The 22,500-nt window shown below is 44.3% G+C and overlaps 1 protein-coding gene across 1 annotated transcript in view; it reads right to left on the bottom strand.

The window, feature by feature from the left end:
• LOC106589300 (ATP-dependent RNA helicase DHX8) overlaps positions 1–22,268 on the bottom strand; it is a 30,324-nt gene extending 8,056 nt beyond the window's left edge. Inside the window, exons 1-9 of the mRNA XM_014179090.2 lie at positions 22,053–22,268; positions 15,446–15,531; positions 13,166–13,238; positions 11,606–11,697; positions 11,382–11,485; positions 10,933–11,289; positions 10,677–10,821; positions 611–814; positions 432–519 (exon numbers count right to left, since the gene is read on the bottom strand). Coding sequence (XP_014034565.1) covers positions 432–519; positions 611–814; positions 10,677–10,821; positions 10,933–11,289; positions 11,382–11,485; positions 11,606–11,697; positions 13,166–13,238; positions 15,446–15,531; positions 22,053–22,161 — 1,258 coding nt within the window. The 5' untranslated portion in view covers positions 22,162–22,268. The remainder of the gene's footprint in view (positions 1–431; positions 520–610; positions 815–10,676; positions 10,822–10,932; positions 11,290–11,381; positions 11,486–11,605; positions 11,698–13,165; positions 13,239–15,445; positions 15,532–22,052) is intronic.
• Positions 22,269–22,500: the final 232 nt, after the last annotated feature.

The following is a 22,500-nucleotide window of genomic DNA, read 5'->3' as shown; positions in this document are numbered from 1 at the left end:
AAATGATGCCGATTCATGACTGACTGCGAAAAGATGTCTCGTCCTGACACGTTCATTCTCAATATGACAGTGGAGATGAAATTTCAATATTGATACAATGTTGCAAATGTCGAGAGACTGACGGCAACGTTTATACAAATCCCTGTTGTTGCAAACCAAATGACAGGCTAGAAGCAAGAGGAAATAATGTCTACATACTTTTTTTTTACAGTGGAGATCAGTTAATGAATTGGCTGGCTGGGCCGGTGAGACAGTGGATGGGCAGGGATTTCTCAGATGGAACAGAAAACGAGATGCCCATTTTTGCATCCTAGGCTTACCCATGCAAAACAGTTTTTTTTTGTATGGCTTAGAACACGTCTCAACCAAATCACAAAGCTTGTTTTGACCAACCCGTTGTAGAACACACAATAACATAAGTCATGTTTTACCTTCTTCATCATCAACTTTGGGGAGGATACCCGTCTCCTCGTCAAAGTCAGGGAACTCCTCTTTAGAAAGAACATTAGCAGCAATCATCTGAGAACAGAAGAAAAATAGCATTATTAGGTCAAAAATCACATTAATAACAGTCAAGAGGTCTTGATAAAAACCTTGTGTGCACACATACCTGTTTGATCTCCCACTTCTCGGGGTCTGATATCTTGGTCAGTCTCTTGCGTTCCAGTGTGTCATCCTCCAACTCAGGGGCGTGACCCAGGTTGAGGTTGGTTGGGCGGTCGGGGTTCCTCATGATTTTCTCCTCCTCACCATCAGGGCCCTGGTTCCTCCTCCTGTTGGGGTTCAGGTCCTCCCCCGTTTCCTGGTCTACATCCTGGCAACCAAGAGGAGAGCCAGTGTTTCAGTAATAATTAAACATGTCTTTCATAGTGCTTTCCAAAAGTTCCAAAGTCTTTAAAAAAAAACTTAGTGGCACTCCAGTCTCATTTTCACCTCATTTAACAGCTGACTTCTTAACAAAAAGGGTACATCTCAATGTGGTCCAGGTAAGTCATGCCATAGCACCCAAGTGTGGGGGGTGGGCCTTTTCTCTTTTGTTCTTCAAGCAAGGGGGAGGCCGATGACAAACCAACTCCTTCAAGTTTGCAGTTGTCAAAAAATAAACATACATTTTTAGGATAATAAATATAAAATGGAATATACATTTTTTTCAACAGGAAAAGTACTTCAAATGCCCATATTATTACCAACATGATTACATGGATGCAAACTGGTGAGCGCTCAAAAAGGTGATACATTTTTCACACGGAAATTTGCCTATTTTCAGTGGGTTTGTCACAACACCAACATTTACTAATGATGTGATACCACAGGGTTTGCCCCTGTGGTATCACATTTTCGTCTGATGGGACCAAAATGGAACTCTTTGGCCTGAATGAAATGCACTATGTCTGGAGAAAAGCAGGCACAGCTCATCACCTGTCTAACACCATCCCTACGGTGAAGCATGGAGGCGGCAGCATCATGCTATGGGGGTGCTTTTCAGCAGCAGGGACTGGGAGACTGGTAAGGATAGGGAGAACAATGAATGGCGCCAAATACAGGCAAATCCTTCATGAGAACTTGCTTCAGAGTGTAAATGAACTTGGAATGTAAATCTTCACCCCAGTCTAACAGGACAATGACACAGCAAAGCTGGAATGGCTTCAGAACAAGAATGTGAAAGTCTGAGTGGTCCAACCAAAGCCTAGACTTGAGTCCCATTAAATCTGTGGAAAGACTTGAAGATTGCTGTTCACCAACACTCACCATCTATTGTAACTTAACAGAGCTTGAGAAAATCCACATGTGCAAAGCTGATATACATACCCAAGATGACTCAAAGCAGCTGTCATCGCCACCAAAATTGCTTATTAACTCAGGGATGTGAATACTTATGTAAATTGGATTTCTGAATTTAATACATTTGCAAAAATTTCTAAAAACAAGTTTATTGGGAATTGTGTGTAGATAGGTGAGGGGGGGAAAAAAATCTGCTTAATCCATTTTGAATTCAGGCTGTAACAACCTTCTGAATAAGTCACAACTGTCACTGACAGAAAGGGCTGCCTCGCTTCTTGCTCTTAGGAAACTGCAGTATTTAAAAAAATGTTTTTATGTATTATTACTAACATTGTTAGCCCATAAAATGTTGTGTTATTACATACAGCCGGGAAGAACTATTGGATATCAGAGCGCCGGTAACTCATCGGCACTACCAGCATCACAACTTTCCCGAAGCAGATCCATTGTTCGCACCCCCTAGGGCAAATGAACTGATTCCAGAACCCAAAACAACGCCGGCGAAGGAGAGGTACTCAGAGTAGTCTTTTAGTCCGACTTAAGAGGCGCGCACGCCACCCACCGCTTCCAAGTATATTACTTGCAAGTACACTGCTCAAAAAAATAAAGGGAACACTAAAATAACACATCCTAGATCTGAATGAATGAAATAATCTTATTAAATACTTTTTTCTTTACATAGTTGAATGTGCTGACAACAAAATCACACAAAAATAATCAATGGGAATCCAATTTATCAACCCATGGGAGGTCTGGATTTGGAGTCACACTCAAAATTAAAGTGGAAAACCACACTACAGGCTGATCCAACTTTGATGTAATGTCCTTAAAACAAGTCAAAATGAGGCTCAGTAGTGCGTGTGGCCTCCACGTGCCTGTATGACCTCCCTAAAATGCCTGGGCATGCTCCTGATGAGGTGGCAGATGGTCTCCTGAGGGATCTCCTCCCAGACCTGGACTAAAGCATCCGCCAACTCCTGGACAGTCTGTGGTGCAACGTGGCCTTGGTGGATGGAGCGAGACATGATGTCCCAGATGTGCTCAATTGGATTCAGGTCTGGGGAACGGGTGGGCCAGTCCATAGCATCAATGCCTTCCTCTTGCAGGAACTGCTGACACACTCCAGCCACATGAGGTCTAGCATTGTCTTGCATTAGGAGGAACCCAGGGCCAACCACACCAGCATATGGTCTCACAAGGGGTCTGAGGATCTCATCTCGGTACCTAATGGCAGTTCAGGCTACCTCTGGCGAGCACATGGAGGGCTGTGCGGCCCCCCAAAGAAATGCCACCCCACACCATGACTGACCCACCACCAAACCGGTCATGCTGGAGGATGTTGCAGGCAGCAGAACATTCTCCACGCGCCTCCAGACTCTGTCACATGTGCTCAGTGTGAACCTGCCTTCATCTGTGAAGAGCACAAGGCGCCAGTGGTGAATTTGCCAATCTTGGTGTTCTCTGGCAAATGCCAAACGTCCTGCACGGTGTTGGGCTGTAAGCACAACCCCCACCTGTGGACGTCGGGCCCTCATACCACCCTCATGGAGTCTGTTTCTGACCGTTTGAGCAGACACATGCATATTTGTGGCCTGCTGCAGGGCTCTGGCAGTGCTCCTCCTGCTCCTCCTTGCACAAAGGCGGAGGTAGCGGTCCTGCTGCTGGGTTGTTGCCCTCCTACGGCCTCCTCCACGTCTCCTGATGTACTGGCCTGTCTCCTGGTAGCGCCTCCATGCTCTGGACACTACGCTGACAGACACAGCAAACCTTCTTGCCACAGCTCGCATTGATGTGCCATCCTGTATGAGCTGCACTACCTGAGCCACTTGTGTGGGTTGTAGACTCCGTCTCATGCTACCACTAGAGTGAAAGCACCGCCAGCATTCAAAAGTGACCAAAACATCAGCCAGGAAGCATAGGAACTGAGAAGTGGTCTGTGGTCACCACCTGCAGAGCCACTCCTTTATTGGGGGTGTCTTGCTAATTGCCTATAATTTCCACCTGTTGTCTATTCCATTTGCACAACAGTATTTTTTGTCAATCAGTGTTGCTTCCTAAGTGGACAGTTTGATTTCATAGAAGTGTGATTGACTTGGAGTTACATTGTGTTGTTTAAGTGTTCCCTTTATTTTTTTTGAGCAGTGTATATTACCATCTGGATAATAAAGCTGATGAGCTCAGGGAGCAGGTCTCTTTCCAGAAAGACATCAGGGATTGTAGCATACTCTGCTTCACGGAAACATGTCTCTCTTGGGATATACTGGCCGAGTCGGTCCAGCCAGCTGGAATCTCAGTTCATCGCACAGACAGGAATAAATATCTCTCTGGGAAGGAGGGCGGGGGTGTGTTTCATGATTAACAACTCATGGTGTAATTGTGATAACATACAGGAACTCAAGTCCTTTTGTTCACCCGATCTAGAATACCTCAAATCAAATGCAGACCGTATTATCTCCCAAGAGAATTGTCATCGGTTATAGTCACGGCTGTGTATATCCCCTCCTCAAACTTTATGCAAACTGGAAACCATATGTCCTGAGGCTGCATTTATTGTAGCTGGGGATTTTAACAAAGCAAATTTGAGAAAAAGGATGCCGAAATTCTAGCAACATATCGACTGAAGGACTTGCGCTGCCAAAACTCGACCACTGTTACTCCAACTTCCGGGATGCCTATAAGGCCCTCCCCGCCATCCTTTCGGCAAATCTGAACGCGACTCAATTTTGCTCCTCTCTTCCTATAGGCAGAAACTCAAACAGGTAGTACCCATGCTAAGGACTATTCACCGCTGGTCTGACCAATCGGAATCCACGCTTCAAGATTGTTTTGATCACGCGGACTGGGATATGTTCCGGGTAGCCTCCGAGAACAACAGACGAATACACTGACTCAGTTTATCAGGAAGTGTATAGGAGATGTTGTACTCAAAACCTACCCTATACAGAAACCGTAGATAGATGGCAGCATTTGCACAAAACTGAAAGCGCGAACCACTGCATTTATCCATGGCAAGGTGACTGGGAATTTGGCAGAATACAAACAGTGTAGTTTTCCCCTCTGCAAGGCAATCAAACAGGCAAAATGTCAGGATAGAGACAAAGTGGAGTCGCAATTCAACGGCTCAGACGTCAGACGTATGTGGCAGGGTCTACAGACAATCACGGACTACAAAAGTAAAACCAGCCACGTCGTTCTTTGCCTGCTTTGAGGATAACACAGTGCCACTGACGCAGCCCGCTGCCAAAGACTGTTGGCTCTCCTTCTCTGTGGCCGATGTGAATAAGACATTTAAGCGTGTTAACCCTCGCATGGCTGCCGGCCCAGACGGCATCCCTAGCCGCATCCTCAGAGCATGCGCAGATCAGCTGGCTGGAGTGTTTACGGACATATTCAATCTCTCCCTATCCCAGTCTGCTGTCCCCGCATGCTTCAAGATGGCCCCATTGTTCCTGTACCCAAGAAAGCAAAGGTAACTGAACTAAATTACTAATCGCCCTGTAGCACTCACTTCTGTCATCATGAAGTGCTTTGAAAGACTAGTCAAGGATCATATCACCTCTACCTTACCCGTCACCCTAAACCCACTTCAATTTGCTTACTGTCCCAATTAGATCCACAGACGACGCAATCGCCATCACTCTGCCCTATCCCATCTAGACAAGAGGAATACATATGTAAGAATGCTGTTCATTGACTATAGCTCAGCATTCAACACCATAGTACCCTCCAAGCTCATCATTAAGCTCGAGGCTCTGAGACTGAACCCCGCCCTGTGCAACTGGGTCCTGACTTCATGATGGGCCGCCCCGAGGTGAAGGTAGGAAACACCTCCACTACATTGATCCTCAACACAGGGGCCCCTCAGGGGTATGTGCTTAGTTCCCTCCTGTACTCTCTGTTCACCCATGACTGAGTGGCCAAGCACACCTCCAACTCAATCATCAAGTTTGCAGATGACAACAGTAGAAGGCTTGATTACCAACAATGACAAGACAGCCTACAGGGAGGAGATGAGAGCTCTTGGAGTGTGGTGCCAGGAAAATAACCTCTCACTCAACAAAACAAAGGAGATGATTGTGGACTTCAGGAAACAGCAGAGGGAGCACCCCCCCATCCACTTTCGCAGTCTCGCAATGGAGAAGATGGAAACCTTCAAGTTCCTCAGCGTAGACGTCACTGACAAATTGAAATGGTTCACTCACACAGACAGTGTGGTGAAGGCACAACAGCGCCTCTTCAACCTCAGGAGGCTGAAGAAATTTGCCTTGTCACCTAAAACCCCCAGACTTTTACAGATGCACAATCGAGAGCATCCTGATGGGCTGTATCACTGCTTGGTACAGCAACTGCACCACCCACAACAGCAGGTCTCTCCATAGGATGGTGCAGTCTTCCCAATGCATCACCGGGTGAAAACTACCTGTCTACCAGGACACCTACAGCACCCGATATCACAGGAAGGCCAAAAAGATCATCAAGGACAACAACCACCCGAGCCACTGCCCATTCACCCCACTATCATCCAGAAAGCGAGGTCAGTACAAGTGCATCATAGCTGGGACCAAGAGACTGAAAAATGGCTTCTATCTCAAGGCCATCAGACTGTTAAATAGCCATCATTAGCACAGAGGCTGCTGCCTACATACATTATTCCAAGATGGCGTAGCAGTTCAGACGTCCTTTACCCTCGTCGTGTCCCATATATATACATATTTTTATTCGCATTATCTTTTTACATTTTTTCTTCTAAAACTCAACCTCAAAGCACTCTCCTGCAACCCGCCTCATCAATTTAAAAAAGAAAGTATTATTTACCTCAAATCCGAAATCCACAACAGAAGCTAGCCAGAGGTTAGCCATTTTCACTGGCTAACGTTGGAGTTCAGCTAGCCACGGTTAGCTGTCCTCAGCTATCCATTAGCTCGAAAAGCTATCGCCAGTTTTTGTACAGCGCGACTCAAACCAGAGCACACCGGACCTATTCTCTCTCATTTCCCCGATTTCTACCGCAGGCTCTGGACATTTACACCTGGATCTTGCAGCTAACTAGCTGCTACCTGAGTGACTATTGGCAACGTCGGTCCCGGAATTAACACACATTATTCCGGAGCTAGCCAGCTGAAGAGTTCCGTCAGCCACTCGTGGGCTTTTCCTGAGCTAGCCAGCTGAAGTGTCTCCTGGGCTACAATCACCTATCCTGACCCGCTTTACTGCCGATGCGGAGCCCCATCGGGCCTTCACGACTGGACCACCGACGTTATCTGCCCGAGGGAGTTATCCAACTGGCCCCTCCGTCGCGACGTAACCTGATCGCCCATCTGCGGCCCACTAATTGTTAATCGTGAGCTGTCTTATCGGCTGCGATCTGAATAGGTCTATCGGACACTTTTCTTGGGCCACTATAACTAACTATTTTGCCAACTTGGACTGGTCCCCCCTTCCACACAGAACCCCACTAACCCACAGACGGAAACGCACGAGGTGGCTAAAAACAGACCTCCCTCCATCTTCCACCAGCTTGCTACCTATGGCCCGGCTAGCTGTCTGAATCTCACTGGACCCTTTGATCACTCGGCTAAGCATGCCTCTCCTCAATGTCAATATGCAATGTCCATTGCTGTTCTGGTTAGTGTTTATTGGCTTATTTCACTGTAGAGCCTCTAGCCCTGCTCATTATACCTTATCCAACCTCTCAGTTCCTACACCCACACATGCTATGACATCTTCTGGTTTCAATGATGTTTCTAGAGACAATATCTCTCTCATCATCACTAAATGCCTAGGTTTACCTCCTCCGTATTCACATCCCACCATACCTTTGTCTGTACATTATACCTTGAAGCTATTTTATCACCCCCAGAAACCTGCTCCTTTTTCTCTCTATTCTGGACGTCACAGACGACCAATTCTTATAGCTTTTAGCCGTACCCTCATACTCGTTCTTCTCTGCTCCTCTGGGGATGTAGAGGTGAATCCAGGGCCTGCAGTGCTTGGCTCCACTCCTACTCCCCAGGCGCTCTCTTTTGATGACTTTGTAACCGTAATAGCCTTGGTTTCATGCATGTTAACATTAGAAGCCTCCTCCCTAAGTTTGTTTTATTCACTGCTTTAGCACACTCTGCCAACCCGGATGTCCTAGCTGTGTCTGAATCTTGGCTTAGGAAGTCCACCAAAAACTCTGAAATCTTCATCCCTAACTACAACGTTTTCAGACAAGATAGAACGACCAAAGGGGGCGGTGTTGCAATCTACTGCAGAGATAGCCTGCAGAGTTCTGTCCTACTATCAAGGTCTGTACCCAAACAATTTCAACTTCTACTTTTAAAAATCCATCTCTCTAAAAACAAGTCTCTCACCGTCGCCGCCTGCTATAGACCCCCCTCGGCCCCTAGCTGTGCTCTGGACACCATATGTGAACTGATTGCCCCCCATCTATCTTCAGAGCTCGTGCTACTAGGTGACCTAAACTGGGACATGCTTAACACCCCAGCCATCCTACAATCCAAGCTTGATGCCCTTAATCTCACACAAATTATTAATGAACCCACCAGGTACAACCCCAAAGACGCAAACACTGGCACCCTCATAGATATCATCCTAACCAACGTGCCCTCTAAATACACCTCTGCTGTTTTCAACCAAGATCTCAGTGATCACTGCCTCATTGCCTGCACCCGTAATGGGTCAGCGGTCAAACGACCTCCACTCATCACTGTGAAACGCTCCCTGAAACATTTCAACGAGCAAGCCTTTCTAATCGACCTGGCCCTGGTATCCTGGAAGGATATTGACCTCATCCCGTCAGTAGAGGATGCCTGGTTATTTTTTTAAAAATGCCTTCCTCACCATCTTAAATAAGCATGCCCCTTTCAAGAAATTTAGAACCAGGAACAGATATAGCCCTTGGTTCTCCCCAGACCTGACTGCCCTTAACCAACACAAAAATATCCTGTGGCGTTCTGCATTAGCATCGAACTGCCCCCGCGATATGAAACTTTTCAGAGAAGTTAGAAACCAATACACACAGGCAGTTAGAAACACCAAGGATAGCTTTTTCAAACAGAAATTTGCTTCCTGCAACTCAAACTCTAAAAAGTTCTGGGACACTGTAAAGTCCATGGAGAATAAGAACACCTCCTCCCAACTGCCCACTGCACTGAGGATAGGAAACTCTGTCACCACCGATAAGCCCACTATAATTGAGAATTTCAATAAGCATTTTTCTACGGCTGGCCATGCTTTCCACCTAACTACCCCTACTGCATTCAACAGCACTGCACCCCCCACAGCTACTCGCCCAAACCTCCCCCATTTCTCCTTCTCCCAAATCCATTCAGCTGATGTTCTGAAAGAGCTGCAAAATCTGGACCCCTACAAATCAGCTGGGCTTGACTATCTGGACCCTTTCTTTCTAAAATTATCTGCCGAAATTATTGCAACCCCTATTACTAGCCTGTTCAACCTCTCGTGTCGTCTGAGATTCCCATAGATTGGAAAGCAGCTGCTGTCATCCCCCTCTTCAAAGGAGGTGACACTCTTGACCCAAATTGCTACAGACCTATATCCATCCTACCCTGCCTTTCTAAGGTCTTCGAAAGCCAAGTCAAAAAACAGATTACCGACCATTTCGAATCCCACCGCACCCTCTCCGCTATGCAATCTGGTTTCAGAGCTGGTCATGGGTGCACCTCAGCCACGCTCAAGGTCCTAAACGACATCGTAACCGCCATCGATAAGAAACAATACTGTGCTGCCGTATTCATTGACCTGGCCAAAGCTTTTGACTCTGTTAATCACCACATCCTCATCGGCAGACTCAGTAGCCTTGGTTTCTCAAACGATTGCGTCGCCTGGTTCACCAACTACTTCTCTGATAGATTTCAGTGTGTCAAATCGGAGGGCCTGCTGTCCGGACCTCTGGCAGTCTCTATAGGGGTACCACAGGGTTCAATTCTTGGGCCAACTCTTTTCTCTGTATACATCAATGATGTCGCTCTTGCTGCTGGTGAATCTCTGATCCACCTCTACGCAGACGACACCATTCTGTATACTTCTGGCCCTTCTTTGGACACTGTTAACAACCCTCCAGACGAGCTTCAATGCCATACAACTCTCCTTCCGTGGTCTCCAACTGCTCCTAAATACAAGTAAAACTAAATGCATGCTCCTCAACCGATCGCTGCCTGCACCTTTTAACTTTGAACTTTCTTCAAATTATAAATCTACCATTCCAGTGTTTTACTTGCTATACTTTATTTACTTTGCCACCATGGCCTTTTTTTGCCTTTACCTCCCTTATCTCACATCATTTGCTCACATTGTATATAGTCTTATTTTTGTCTACTGTATCATTGATTGTATGTTGTTTTACTCCATGTGTAACTCTGTTTTTGTATGTTGTCGAACTGCTTTGCTTCATCTTGGCCAGGTCGCAATTGTAAATGAGAACTTGTTCTCAACTTGCCTACCTGGTCAAATAAAGGTGAAATAAATAAATAAATAAATAAATAAATAAATAAATAAACAGACCTGAAATCACTGGCCACTAATAAATGGAACACTAGTCACTTTAATAATGTCTACATATCTTGCATTACCCATCTCATATGTATATACTGTATCCTATTCTACTATATCTTATTCTATGCCGCTCTGACATTGCTTGTCCATATATTTTTATATTCTTAATTCCATTCCTTTACTAAATGTGTGTGTATATCAGGTATATGTTGTGTAATTTGTTAGATATTAGTGCACTGTCAGAGCTAGAAGCACAAGCATTTTGCTACACCCGCATTAACATCTGCTAAACACGTGTATGTGACCAATACAATTTGATGGCGTATGAATACTTTTTAATGGCACATTGTATTCTACCATATTGAGCCACTCACCTTCATGCTGAGACTGGTCTTGGAGCCAGTAAAGGACAGCACCTTGATCTTGACTCGTTGACCTTTCTGGACCACATCAGCCACATTGGCAACACGTCCCTCTCTGCGTAGCTCAGAGATGTGCACCAACCCCTCCCAGCGTTTCCTACAATGCAAAACAGATAAGGCTTTCAACATTGCTCACTCAATCGCAAACCAAGTTCATCACTATTGAACTAATGACTTTTGCCGAAGCATTAACAACTCTTTTACTGACCTCAGTCCCTCCAGTTGCACGAAGCAGCCAAACTGCATGATGCTGGTGATTTTGCCGTTGAATATGTCTCCCACGGTAGGCTCCTCTGGTGGAGGGCGGTCCACGTGTTTGTCCTTCCACCGGTCAGAACCTTCCCTTGTGTCCCTGTCTCGGTCTCTGTGGGGGCTAGGGGTGCGACTGCGCTCACTCCAGCGAGACGCACGTTTCTTACCACGGTCGCGGTCCCTCTCACGGTCTCTGTCTCTCTGACGATCACGGTCCCTAGATCGAGATCTGGAGCGGGACCGAGAACGATGACGCCTCCTCCTGTCCCTGTCTCGGCTCCGACTTCTGCTGTGCCGCCTCTTTTTATCCGACCTGAGGAATGCAATCTATGAGCTCCAATCTATGTAACTGAGGAAAATGTACACTTGAAGCCAATAAGAGTTTAATTGGGGAAATCTCTTTACCTGCTCTTGCTCTTTGAGTCTGATCTACTCACACTGGGCATGAACATCTCCAACTCCTTCATGGCGGCGTCTGCGATCTTCACATCGTCTTCGTCTAGTATGGCCTGGGGGGGGTTGTGGTCAGAAAAGGTATGCCAAATATCAGTAGGTCACACGGTCAACCAAAGTAGTCTATAATGTATATTTTACCCGCCAATGAACTACGTTATAGCACAAAGACTTACCTCAGGAGCAGGATTGTCTGGCCTGCATAATGCAGGAAACAAATCCTTCAGTTTGTCCTTCTCACTCTTCTGCTTGACCACAGGCTCAAAAGCTAGAATCACAGAGTAAAGAGTCAGCAAGTCTACAACATAGTAACAATAACATAAACAGTGCATTCGGAAAGTATTCAAACGCCATGATATTTTCCACATGGATTAAATCGTTTTTCCCATCAATTTTAGAATAAGGCTGGTACATAATCTACAAACAATACCCCATAATGACAAAGCAAAAGCATTGACATTTTTGCAAATGTACACAAAAAAAACTACTGAAAAATAACATTTACGTAAGTATTCAGAATCTTTACTCGGTACTTTGTTGAAGCACCTTTGGCAGCAATTACAGCCGAGACTTCTTGGGTATGACGCTGCAAGCTTGGCACACCTGTATTTGGGGAGTTTCTCCCATTCTCCTCTGCAGATCCTCTCAAGCTCTGTCAGGTTGAATGGGGAGCGTTGCTGCACTGCTATTTTCAGGTCTCTCCAGAGATGTTTGATTGGGTTCATGTCCGGGCCACCCAAGGACATTCAGAGACTTGTCCCGAAGCCACTCCTGTGTTGTCTTGGCTGTGTGCTTAGGGTTGTTGTTATGTTTGCCCCCAGTCGCAGGCCCTGAGCGCTCTGGAGCAGGTTATCAAGGATTGCTCTGTACTTTGTTCAGTTTATCTTCCCTCGATCCTGCTGCCACCATGCATCACCATAGGGATGGTACCATGTTTCCTCCAGACGTGGCACTTGGCATTCAGGCCAAAGAGTTAAATCTTGGTTTCATCAGACCAGAGAATCTTGTGTCTGACTTTCTGAGAGTCCTTTAGGCAAACCTCAACGGGCTGTCATGTGCCTTCTACTGAGCACTCCACCAATAAAAGTCCTGATTGGTGGAGTTCTGTGGAGATGGTTGCCCATCTCCAAAGAGGAACTCTGGAGCTCTGTCAGTGACCATCAGGTTCTTGGTCACCTTCCTGACCAAGGCCATTCTGCCCTGATTGCTCAGTTTGGGAACTTCAATGCTGCAGAATTTTTTGGTACCCTTCCCCAGCTCTGTGCCTCGACACAATCCTGTCTCGGAGCTCTACGGGCAATTCCTTCGACCTCCTGGCTTGGTTTTTGCTCTGACATGCACCATCAACTGTGGGACCTTATATAGGCAGGTGTGTGCCTTTCCAAATCATGTCCAACCAATTGAATTTACCACAGGTGGACAACAATCAAGATGTAGAAACATCAAGAATAAACAATGGAAAAAGGATGCAACTGAGCTCAATTTCAAGTCTCATTGCAAAGGGTCTGAAAATTACATAAAGTATCTGTTCATTTTTATATTGTGTAGATTGAATAAAAATGTACTTAATCCATTTTAGAATAAGGTTGTAAAGTAACAAAAATTAAGAAAAAGTTAAGGGCAGGGGTTTGAATACTTTCCGAATGCACTGCACATAGCCCATACCTTTGCAACTGTAAGTGAAAAGCATACATCACCATAAATCAGACGATATAGGTGGAATATAGCTCACATACCTTTGTTTGTAGATGCCTTTGACGGAGGCCGCATTGTTTGAATAAGTCTGAGCAAATTGCCAACAAGTGAATCCTGAAAGATCGAAAATAAATTGAGCATACAGTTGAAGTCAGAAGTTTACATGCACTTCGGTTGGAGTCATTAAAACTCGTTTTCCAACCACTCCACAAATGTATTGTTAACAAACTGTAGTTTTGGCAAGTCGGTTATGACAAGTAATTTTTCCAACAATTGTTTACAGACAGTGAAATAATCTATCACAATTCCAGTTGGTCAGAAGTTTACATACACTAAGTTGACTGTGCCTTTAAACAGCTTGGAAAATTCCAGAAAATGTCCTGGCTTTAGAAGCTTCTGACTGGCTAATTAACATCATTCGAGTCAATTGAAGGTGTACCTGTGGATATATTTCAAGGCCTACCTTCAAACTCAGTGCCTATTTGCTTGACATCTTGGGAAAATCTAAAGAAATCAGCCAAGACCTAAGAAGAAAAAAATATTTGTAGACCTCCACAAGTCTGGTTCATCCTTGGGAGCAATTTCCAAGTGCCTGAAGGTACCACATTCATCTGTACAAACAATAGTACGCAAGTATAAACACCATTGGACCACGCAGCAGTCATACCGCTCAGGAAGGAGATGCGCTCTGTCTCCTAGAGATGAACGTACTGTGGTGCGAAAAGTGCAAATCAATCCCAGAACAACAGCAAAGGACCTTGTGAAGATGCAGGAGGAAACAGGTAAAAAAGTATCTATATCCACAGTAAAACGAGTCCGAAATTGACATAACCTGAAAGGCCGCTCAGCAAGGAAGAAGCCACTGCTCCAAAACCGCCATAAAAAAGCCAGACTATGGTTTGCAACTGCACATGGGGACAAAGATCACACTTTTTGGAGAAATGTCCTCTGGTTTGATGGAACAAAATAAAACTGTTTGGCCATAATGACCATCGTTACGTTAGGAGGAAAAAGGGGGAGGCTTGCAAGCCGAAGAACACCATCCCAACCGTCAAGCACAGGGGTAGCAGCATCATGTTGTGGGGGTGCTTTGCTGCAGAAGGGACTGGTGCACTTCAAAATAGATGGCATCATGAGGCAAGAAAATTGTGGATATATTGAAGCAAAATCCAGACATCAGTCAGGAAGTTAAAGCTTGGTCGCAAATGGGTCTTCCAAATGGACAATGACCCCAAGCACACTTCCAAAGTTGTGGCAAAACGGCTTAAGGACAACAAAGTCAAGGTATTGGAGTGGCCATCACAAAGCTCTGACCTCAATCCTATAGAAAATTTGTTGGCAGAACTGAAAAGGCGTGTGCGAGCAAGGAGGCCCTACCAACCTGACTCATTTACACCAGCTCTGTCAGGAGGAATGGGCCAAAATTCACCCAACTTATTGTGGGAATCTTGTGGAAGGCTACCCAAAACGTTTGACCCAAGTTAAACAATTTAAAGGCAATGCTACTAAATACTAATTGAGTGTATGTAAACTTCTGACCCACTGGGAATGTGATGAAAGAAATAAAATCTTAAATGAAGATTTACTACTATTATTCTGACATTTCACATTCTTAAAATAAATTGGTGATCCTAACTGACCTAAAACAGGGAATTTTTACTAGGATTAAATGTCAGGAATTGTGAAAAACTGAGTTTAAATGTATTTGGCTAAGGTGTATGTAAACCTCCGACTTCAACTGTAGCCATCAGATCATACCCGCTTGCTTACAGCTGCACTAGGGTCGGACAGACATTCTGTGTAGATTAAGACACCTCAGAGCCGGCGCGAGATATGGCTTGGAAAACGTACCTCAATCCAGGGATGAGAAATGTATTGTACTCCCGACTTGTTCCATTATCCCAACTGTTACACCGAGAAGATCGAACGGCTGCTAGTTTTTACGGAAAATTGCCCTTTTCGTCCTCATGATAGGTGGCAGAAGCCATAGCAGCCATTTTGGAATGATAGTGTCAGCCAATCAACTCCTTTGTTGTTCAACGAGACATGCCAATCCATACTGGCTGCTGTGGCTACTGATAGTTAGCATGAGGATGAAAATGGTAGTTCAATCTTCTCGGTGTAACAGCACACGCATTTCTTATCCCTGAATTGAGGTACTTTTTCCAAACCTTATCTTGCGCAGGCTCCGCAGTGTCTTAATCTACACAAAGTCTGTACAACCCTAGTGCAGCAGTACACAAGCGGTTCAGATCTGCTGGCTACTATCTAACTAGCTAGTTACAGTAGATAGCAGTGGAAAGTAGGTAGTCTGTACTTACTGTGAATTCTGCGCCATTTTTCAATAGAAGTGATTTAAAGCCATCAAACGTTGGTTGCTTTTCAGCAAGGCTGATGACAAACTCGGCTGTGGCAAAGAAACGACCCATTAGTTCAGGATTAACCAAGTAATGTTACTCCTAAACATTAAGAATGTAGCCTTGTTAAACGAGGCTATCACACCAGCTAGCTAGCCAACTTTAAGGTCAGACATACCCATTGAGCATGACTCAGTTCCACACATAAGAGTCATTGGACGAAGACATCCTCTTACAGGGACATTTTGTTAAGACCATTAACACTCATTGCTTGCGGTAGGGTATTGGAAGCATAAGGACCTCATCACAGAAAGAACAATGAGCCAACATTCATTTACTCATCGATGAAACATTTGATCTCCATACAGTTCTGTTTCCAAAACTAGAATCTGTAACAGAGTGGACTGTGTTTTGTAGACTTCATCCTTTTCTAAAGTTTCAAAACATTGCATTGTTTAGAAGGAGTGAAAGGGCGAATTGAGTTATTGCACACATCAGGGAGGGAGTTCCCTAACGGAAATATGCAAATAAATGCTAGAACGTGCCAATAGGATCTCACTAGCTTGTGCTTGGCTGGGCACACCTCCTTGCTTGTTCTGCACACTATGATTAATTTGCTCCCATTGGAAATGACAGGCTCTGGTCTGTTGGGTTAGTGCTAAAAATCTTTGACCTCATCTTCCATATATAGATAGAGAGAAAAATATATTTTTCTATCACACACACATACACTACCGGTCAAAAGTTTTACTATTTTCTAAATAACACATCATGTAGTAACCAAAAAAGGTGTTAAATCAAAATAGATGTTATATTTGAGATTCTTCAAAGTAGCCACTTTTTGCCTTGATGACAGCTTTGCACACTCTTGGCATTCTCTCAACCAGCTTCACCTGGAAGTGTATGTGATTTGGAATGCTTTTCCAACAGTCTTGAAGGAGTTCCCACATATGCTGAGCACTTGTTGGCTGCTTTTCCTTCACTCTGCGGTCCGACTCATCCCAAAATCCTTCATTATGTGGCCCGACTCATCCTAAACCATCTCAGTTTGGTTGAGGTCGGGGGATTGTGGAGGCCAGGTCATCTGATGCAGCACTCCATCACTCTGCTTATTGGTAAAATAGCCTTTACACAGCCTGGAGGTTTGTTGAGTCATTGTCCTGTTGAAAAACAAATGATAGTGGCACTAAGCCCAAACCAGATGGGATGACATATCGCTGTGGTATTCATATTGGTCAAGTGTGCCTTGAATTCTAAATAAAATGACAGACAATGTTCAGACAACCGTAGTAGGCTTGATTACCAACAATGACAAGACAGCCTACAAGGGAGGAGGTGAGGGCTCTGGGAGTGTGGTGCCTGGAAAACAACCTCTCACTCAATGTCAACAAAACAAAGGAGATGATCATGGACTTCAGGAAACAGCAGAAAGAGCACCCCCCTAGCCACATCGACGGGACCGCAATGGAAAGGTTCAAGTTCCGGCGTACACGTCACTGACAAACTTAAATGGTCCACTCACACAGATAGTGTGGTTAAGGAGCAACAGCGCCTCTTCAACCTGAGGAGCCTGAAGAAATTTGGCTTGTCACCTAAAACGTTCAAACTTATACAGAAGCACAATCAAAAGCACCGATGTCACAGGAAGGCCAAAAAGATCATCAAGGACATCAACCACCCGAGTCACTGCCTGCTCACCCCGCTATAAATCCAGAAGGCGAGGTCAGAACAGGTGCATCAAAGCTGGGACAGAGAGACTGAAAAACAGCTTCTATCGCAAGGCCATCAGCCTGTTAACCTGTTGGGGGTAGTATTGACACGGCCGGATAAAAAAAACGTACCCGATTTAATCTGGTTACTACTCCTGCCCAGTAACTAGAATATGCATATAATTATTGGCTTTGGATAGAAAACACCCTAAAGTTTCTAAAACTGTTTGAATGGTGTCTGTGAGTATAACAGAACTCATATGGCAGGCAAAAACCTGAGAAGATTCCTTACAGGAAGTGCCCTCTCTGACAAGATCTTGTACTTCTTGTCTCTGTTTATTGAAGACTGAGGATCTTTGCTGTAACGTGACACTTCCTACGGCTCCCATAGGCTCTCAGAGCCCGGGAAAAAGCTGAATGATATCGAGGCAGCCCCAGGCTGAAACACATTTGCGCGTTTGGCAAGTGGCCGATCAGAGGACAATGGGCTTAGGCGCGTGCACGAGTCGACCCTGTGCTTTATTTTCTTTCGTCTTTTTACCTAAACGCAGATTCCCGGTCGGAATATTATCGCTTTTTACGAGAAAAATGGCATAAAAATTGATTTTAAACAGCGGTTGACATGCTTCGAAGTACGGTAATGGAATATTTAGACTTTTTTGTCACGAAATGCGTCGTGCTCGTCACCCTTCCAGATAGTGTCTTGAACGCACGAACAAAACGCCGCTGTTTGGATATAACAATGGATTATTTGGGACCAAACCAACATTTGTTATTGAAGTAGAAGTCCTGGGAGTGCATTCTGACGAAGAACACCAAAGGTAATAACATTTTTCTTATAGTAAATCTGACTTTGGTGAGTGCTAAACTTGCTGGGTGTCTAAATAGCTAGCCCTGTGATGCCGGGCTATCTACTTAGAATATTGCAAAATGTGCTTTCACCGAAAAGCTATTTTAAAATCGGACATATCGAGTGCATAGAGGAGTTCTGTATCTATAATTCTTAAAATAATTGTTATGCTTTTTGTGAACGTTTATTTCGTGAGTAATTTAGTAAATTTTTAGTAAATTCACCGGAAGTTTGCGGGGGGTATGCTAGTTCTGAACGTCACATGCTAATGTAAAAAGCTGGTTTTTGATATAAATATGAACTTGATTGAACAAAACATGCATGTATTGTATAACATAATGTCCTAGGTGTGTCATCTGATGAAGATCAAAGGTTAGTGCTGCATTTAGCTGTCTACTGGGTTTTTGTGACATTATATGCTAGCTTGAAAAATGGGTGTCTGCTGACATAATCTAATGTTTTGTTTTCGTTGTAAAGCCTTTTTGAAATCGGACAGTGTGGTTAGATTAACGAGTCTTGTCTTTAAAATGGTGTAAAAATAGTCATATGTTTGAGAAATTGAAGTAATAGCATTTCTAAGGTATTTGAATAACGCGCCACAGGATTCCACTGGCTGTTACGTAGGTGGGACGATTTCGTCCCGCCGACCCTAGAGAGGTTAAATAGCCATCAGAGGCTGCTGCCTATATACATAGACTTGAAATCACTGGCCACTTTAATAAATGGAATACTAGTCACTTTAATAATGCCTACATATCTTGCATTACCCATCTCATATGTAAATTCATCAACAACAAAAACGTCCCTTTTTCATGACCCCGTCTTTCAAAGATAATTCATAAAAATACAAATAACTTCACAGATCTTCATTGTAAAGGGTTTAAACACTTTCCCATGCTTGTTCAATGAACCATAAACAATTAATGAACATGCACCTGTGGAACAGTTAAGACAGTAACAGCTTACAGACGGTAGGCAATTAAGGTCACCGTTATGAAAACTTAGGACACTAAAAAGGCCTTTCTACTGACTCTGAAAAACACCAAAAGAAAAATGCCCAGGGTCCCTGCTCTTCTGCGTGAACGTGCCTTAGGTATGCTGCAAGGAGGCATGAGGACTGTAGATGTGGCCAGGGCAATAAATTGCAATGTCCATACTGTGAGACGTGTAAGACAGCGCTACAGGGAGACAGGACGGACAGCTGATGGTCCTTGCAGTGGCAGACCACATGTAACACCTGCGAACGGTACATCCGAACATCACACCTGCAGGACAGGTACAGGATGGCAACAACAACTGCCGAGTTACACCAGGAATGCACAATCCCGCCATCAGTGCTCAGAGTGTCCGCAATAGGCTGAGAAAGGCTGGAGTGAGGGCTTGTAGGCCTGTTGTAAGGCAGGTCCTCACCAGACATCACCAGCAACAGTGTCGCCTATGGGCATAAACCCACTGTCGCTGGAGCAGACAGGACTGGCAAAAAGTGCTCTTCACTGACCAGTCGCGGTTTTGTCTCACCAGGGGTGATGGTCAGATTCGCGTTTATCGTTGAAGGAATGAGCGTTACACCGAGGCCTGTACTCTGGAGCGAATTGGAGGGTCTGTCACAGTCTGGGGCTGGATGTGTCGCAGCACCATCGGACTGAGCTTGTTGTCATTGCAGGCAATATCAACGTAGTGCGTTACAGGGAAGACATCCTCCTCCCTCATGTGGTACCCTTCCTGCAGGCTCATCCTGACATGACCCTCCAGCATGACAATGCCACCAGCCAAACGGCTCATTAAGTGAGTGATTTCCTGCAAGACAGGGATGTCAGTGTTTTGCCACAGCCAGCAAAGAGCCCGGATCTCAATCCCATTGAGCACGTCTGGGACCTGTTGGATAGGAGGGTGAGGGCTAGGGCCATTCCCCCCCAGAAATGTCCGGGAACTTGCAGGTGCCTTGGTGGAAGAGTGGGATAACATCTCACAGCAAGAACTGGCAAATCTGGTGCAGTCCATGAGGAGATGCACTGCAGTACTTAATGCAGCTGGAGGCCACACCAGATACTGACTGTTACTTTTGATTTTTGCCCCCCCCCCTTTGTTCAGGGACACATTATTCCATTTCAGTTAGTCACATGTCTGTGGAACTTGTTCAGTTTGTCTCAGCTGTTTAATCTTATGTTCATACAAATATTACACATGTTAAGTTGGCTGAAAATAAACGCAGTTGACAGTGAGAGGACGTTTCTTTTTTTGCTGAGTTTATATACTGTATCCTATACTATTCTACGCCGCTCTGACATTGCTCGTCCATATATTTTTAATTCCATTCCTGTACTAGATGTGTGTGTATATATTGTGTAATTGTTAGATAACATCTGCTAAACACGTTATGTGACCAATAAAATTTGATTTGAACTCTGGGTCTTCCATTCCTGTGGCGGTCCTCATGAGAGCCAGTTTCATCATAGCGTTTGATGGTTTTTGCGACTGTACTTGAAGAAACTTTAAAAGTTCTTGAAATGTTCCGTTGGCAGAGTTGCAAAGAAAGAGCCATATCTCAGACTGGCCAATAAAAATAAAAGATTAAGATGGGCAAAAGAACACAGACACTGGACAGAGGAACTATGCCTATAAGGCCAGCATCCCGGAGTCGCCTCTTCACTGTTGACGTTGAGACTGGTGTTTTGCAGGTACTATTTAATGAAGCTGCCAGTTGAGGACTTGTGAGGCATCTGTTTCTCAAACTAGACACTAATGTACTTGTCCTCTTCCTCAGGTTGTGCATCGGGGCCTCCCACTCCTCTTTCTATTCTGGTTAGAGCCAGTATGTGCTGTTCTGTGAAGGGAGTAGTACACAGCGTTGTACGAGATCTTCAGTTTCCTGGCAATTTCTCGCATGGAATAGCCTTTATTTCTCAGAACAAGAATAAACTGATGAGTTTCAGAAGAAAGTTCTTTGTTTCTGGCCATTTTGATTCTGTAATCGAACCCACAAATGCTGCTGCTCCAGATACTCAACTAGTCTAAAGAAGGCCAGTTTTATTGCATCTTTAATAAGCACTACAGTTTTCAGCTGTGCTAACATACTTGCAAAAGGGTTCTTATGATCAATTAGCCTTTTAAAATTATAAACTTGAATTAACTAACAATGTGCCATTGGAACACAGGAGTGATGGTTGCTGATAATGGGCCTCTGTAAGCCTATGTATACATTCCATTAAAAAAAAAAAATCTGCCTTTCCAGCTAGTCATTTACAACATTAACAATGTCTACACTGTATTACTGATCAATTTGGTGTTCTTTTAAATGGACCAAAAATGTGATTTTCTTTCAAAAACAAGGACATTTCTAAGTGACCCCAAACTTTTGTACGGTAGTGTATATACATAAATGATTACATTGATGCACACCTTGATATAGTCAGTATTCCCACACTGCCATATCTATGTTATATTATTATTTTAACAGACAGAAGACAAGAGGCGACCACTTGTGCTAATTGGCCATCTAGCATTAGCATAACACCTGTGTGTAAGTGTAGCGGAAGTGTTTCGTAGATTGAGTCACCCATAGGTGTAACGTTATGGATCTGTCCAAAACTGATACCGTAAGTGTAAAAAAAAATATTTGAAGATTCTTTATCGCTTATGGAAGACAAGTGCCAATGATTATTTCAGTTTCTAAACGTTAAAACGGCGTTGGGATTTCAGTTCACATGAGGCAGTCGTGAGCGAAGCTAATTTTGGCTGAGAACTGTAGCCAGGGAGAAGCCAGAATGCCGCCTTGAGTTTGATAACTAATTTAGCTAGCTAGGTCAGACATATGTCATTGGTGTGTTAGTTAGCTAACTAACGTTAGTCCGGATAAGTTTGTATTGGCAACAAGACAACCACAGTGCCAAGTGAGTTACTGGGACTCGTTTTGGGTATAAGACCGTAGACAATTAACTTAGGTAGCTAGTTGTCGTTGGAAAACATGTAGCAGGTTAGTTAGCTGCTAAACAACAACTTGCAGTTTACATACCTAGATCTTTATCGCTTATCCCCAGGTGGTTGTCGAGTTCTGTGCACACTTTGGATACTAAAGAGAGGTATTCGAGCTGTTCTAGCTCGTTATCTCCGATGTTTGCCATTCTCCACAAGATTGTTTTGTTTTCAGAAGAAAACAGCAGCAGACATATTTGATGGATGACACCATTTCCGGTTCTGCAGGAAATTAGTGTGTGTGGTGTAGTTTTTCAATTTTGTCACCTGGTGGTGCTAAAACAATTCCCAAAAGGGGAGTCCCTAAAAACACTCCAGTTCGATACAAGACACTTCGTAGCAGGTATGGTTAGCAGAGAATTTTCGCTAGTCCCAATCTTAACCTTATTATCCTAATTTCTTGCGTAAATCCTTCTAATCAGTTACGAAAAGACGTAACTGTATCGAAGGGGCGTGTTTTTAGGGCTCTCCCAAGATGGACACTGTCT

The sequence above is a fragment of the Salmo salar genome, chromosome ssa28 (genome assembly GCF_905237065.1).
Source record: "Salmo salar chromosome ssa28, Ssal_v3.1, whole genome shotgun sequence".
In the NCBI taxonomy this organism is placed as follows: Eukaryota; Metazoa; Chordata; class Actinopteri; order Salmoniformes; family Salmonidae; genus Salmo; species Salmo salar.
The sequence above is the reverse complement of the archived record's forward strand: the minus strand, read 5'-3'. Positions and strand labels throughout refer to the sequence as shown.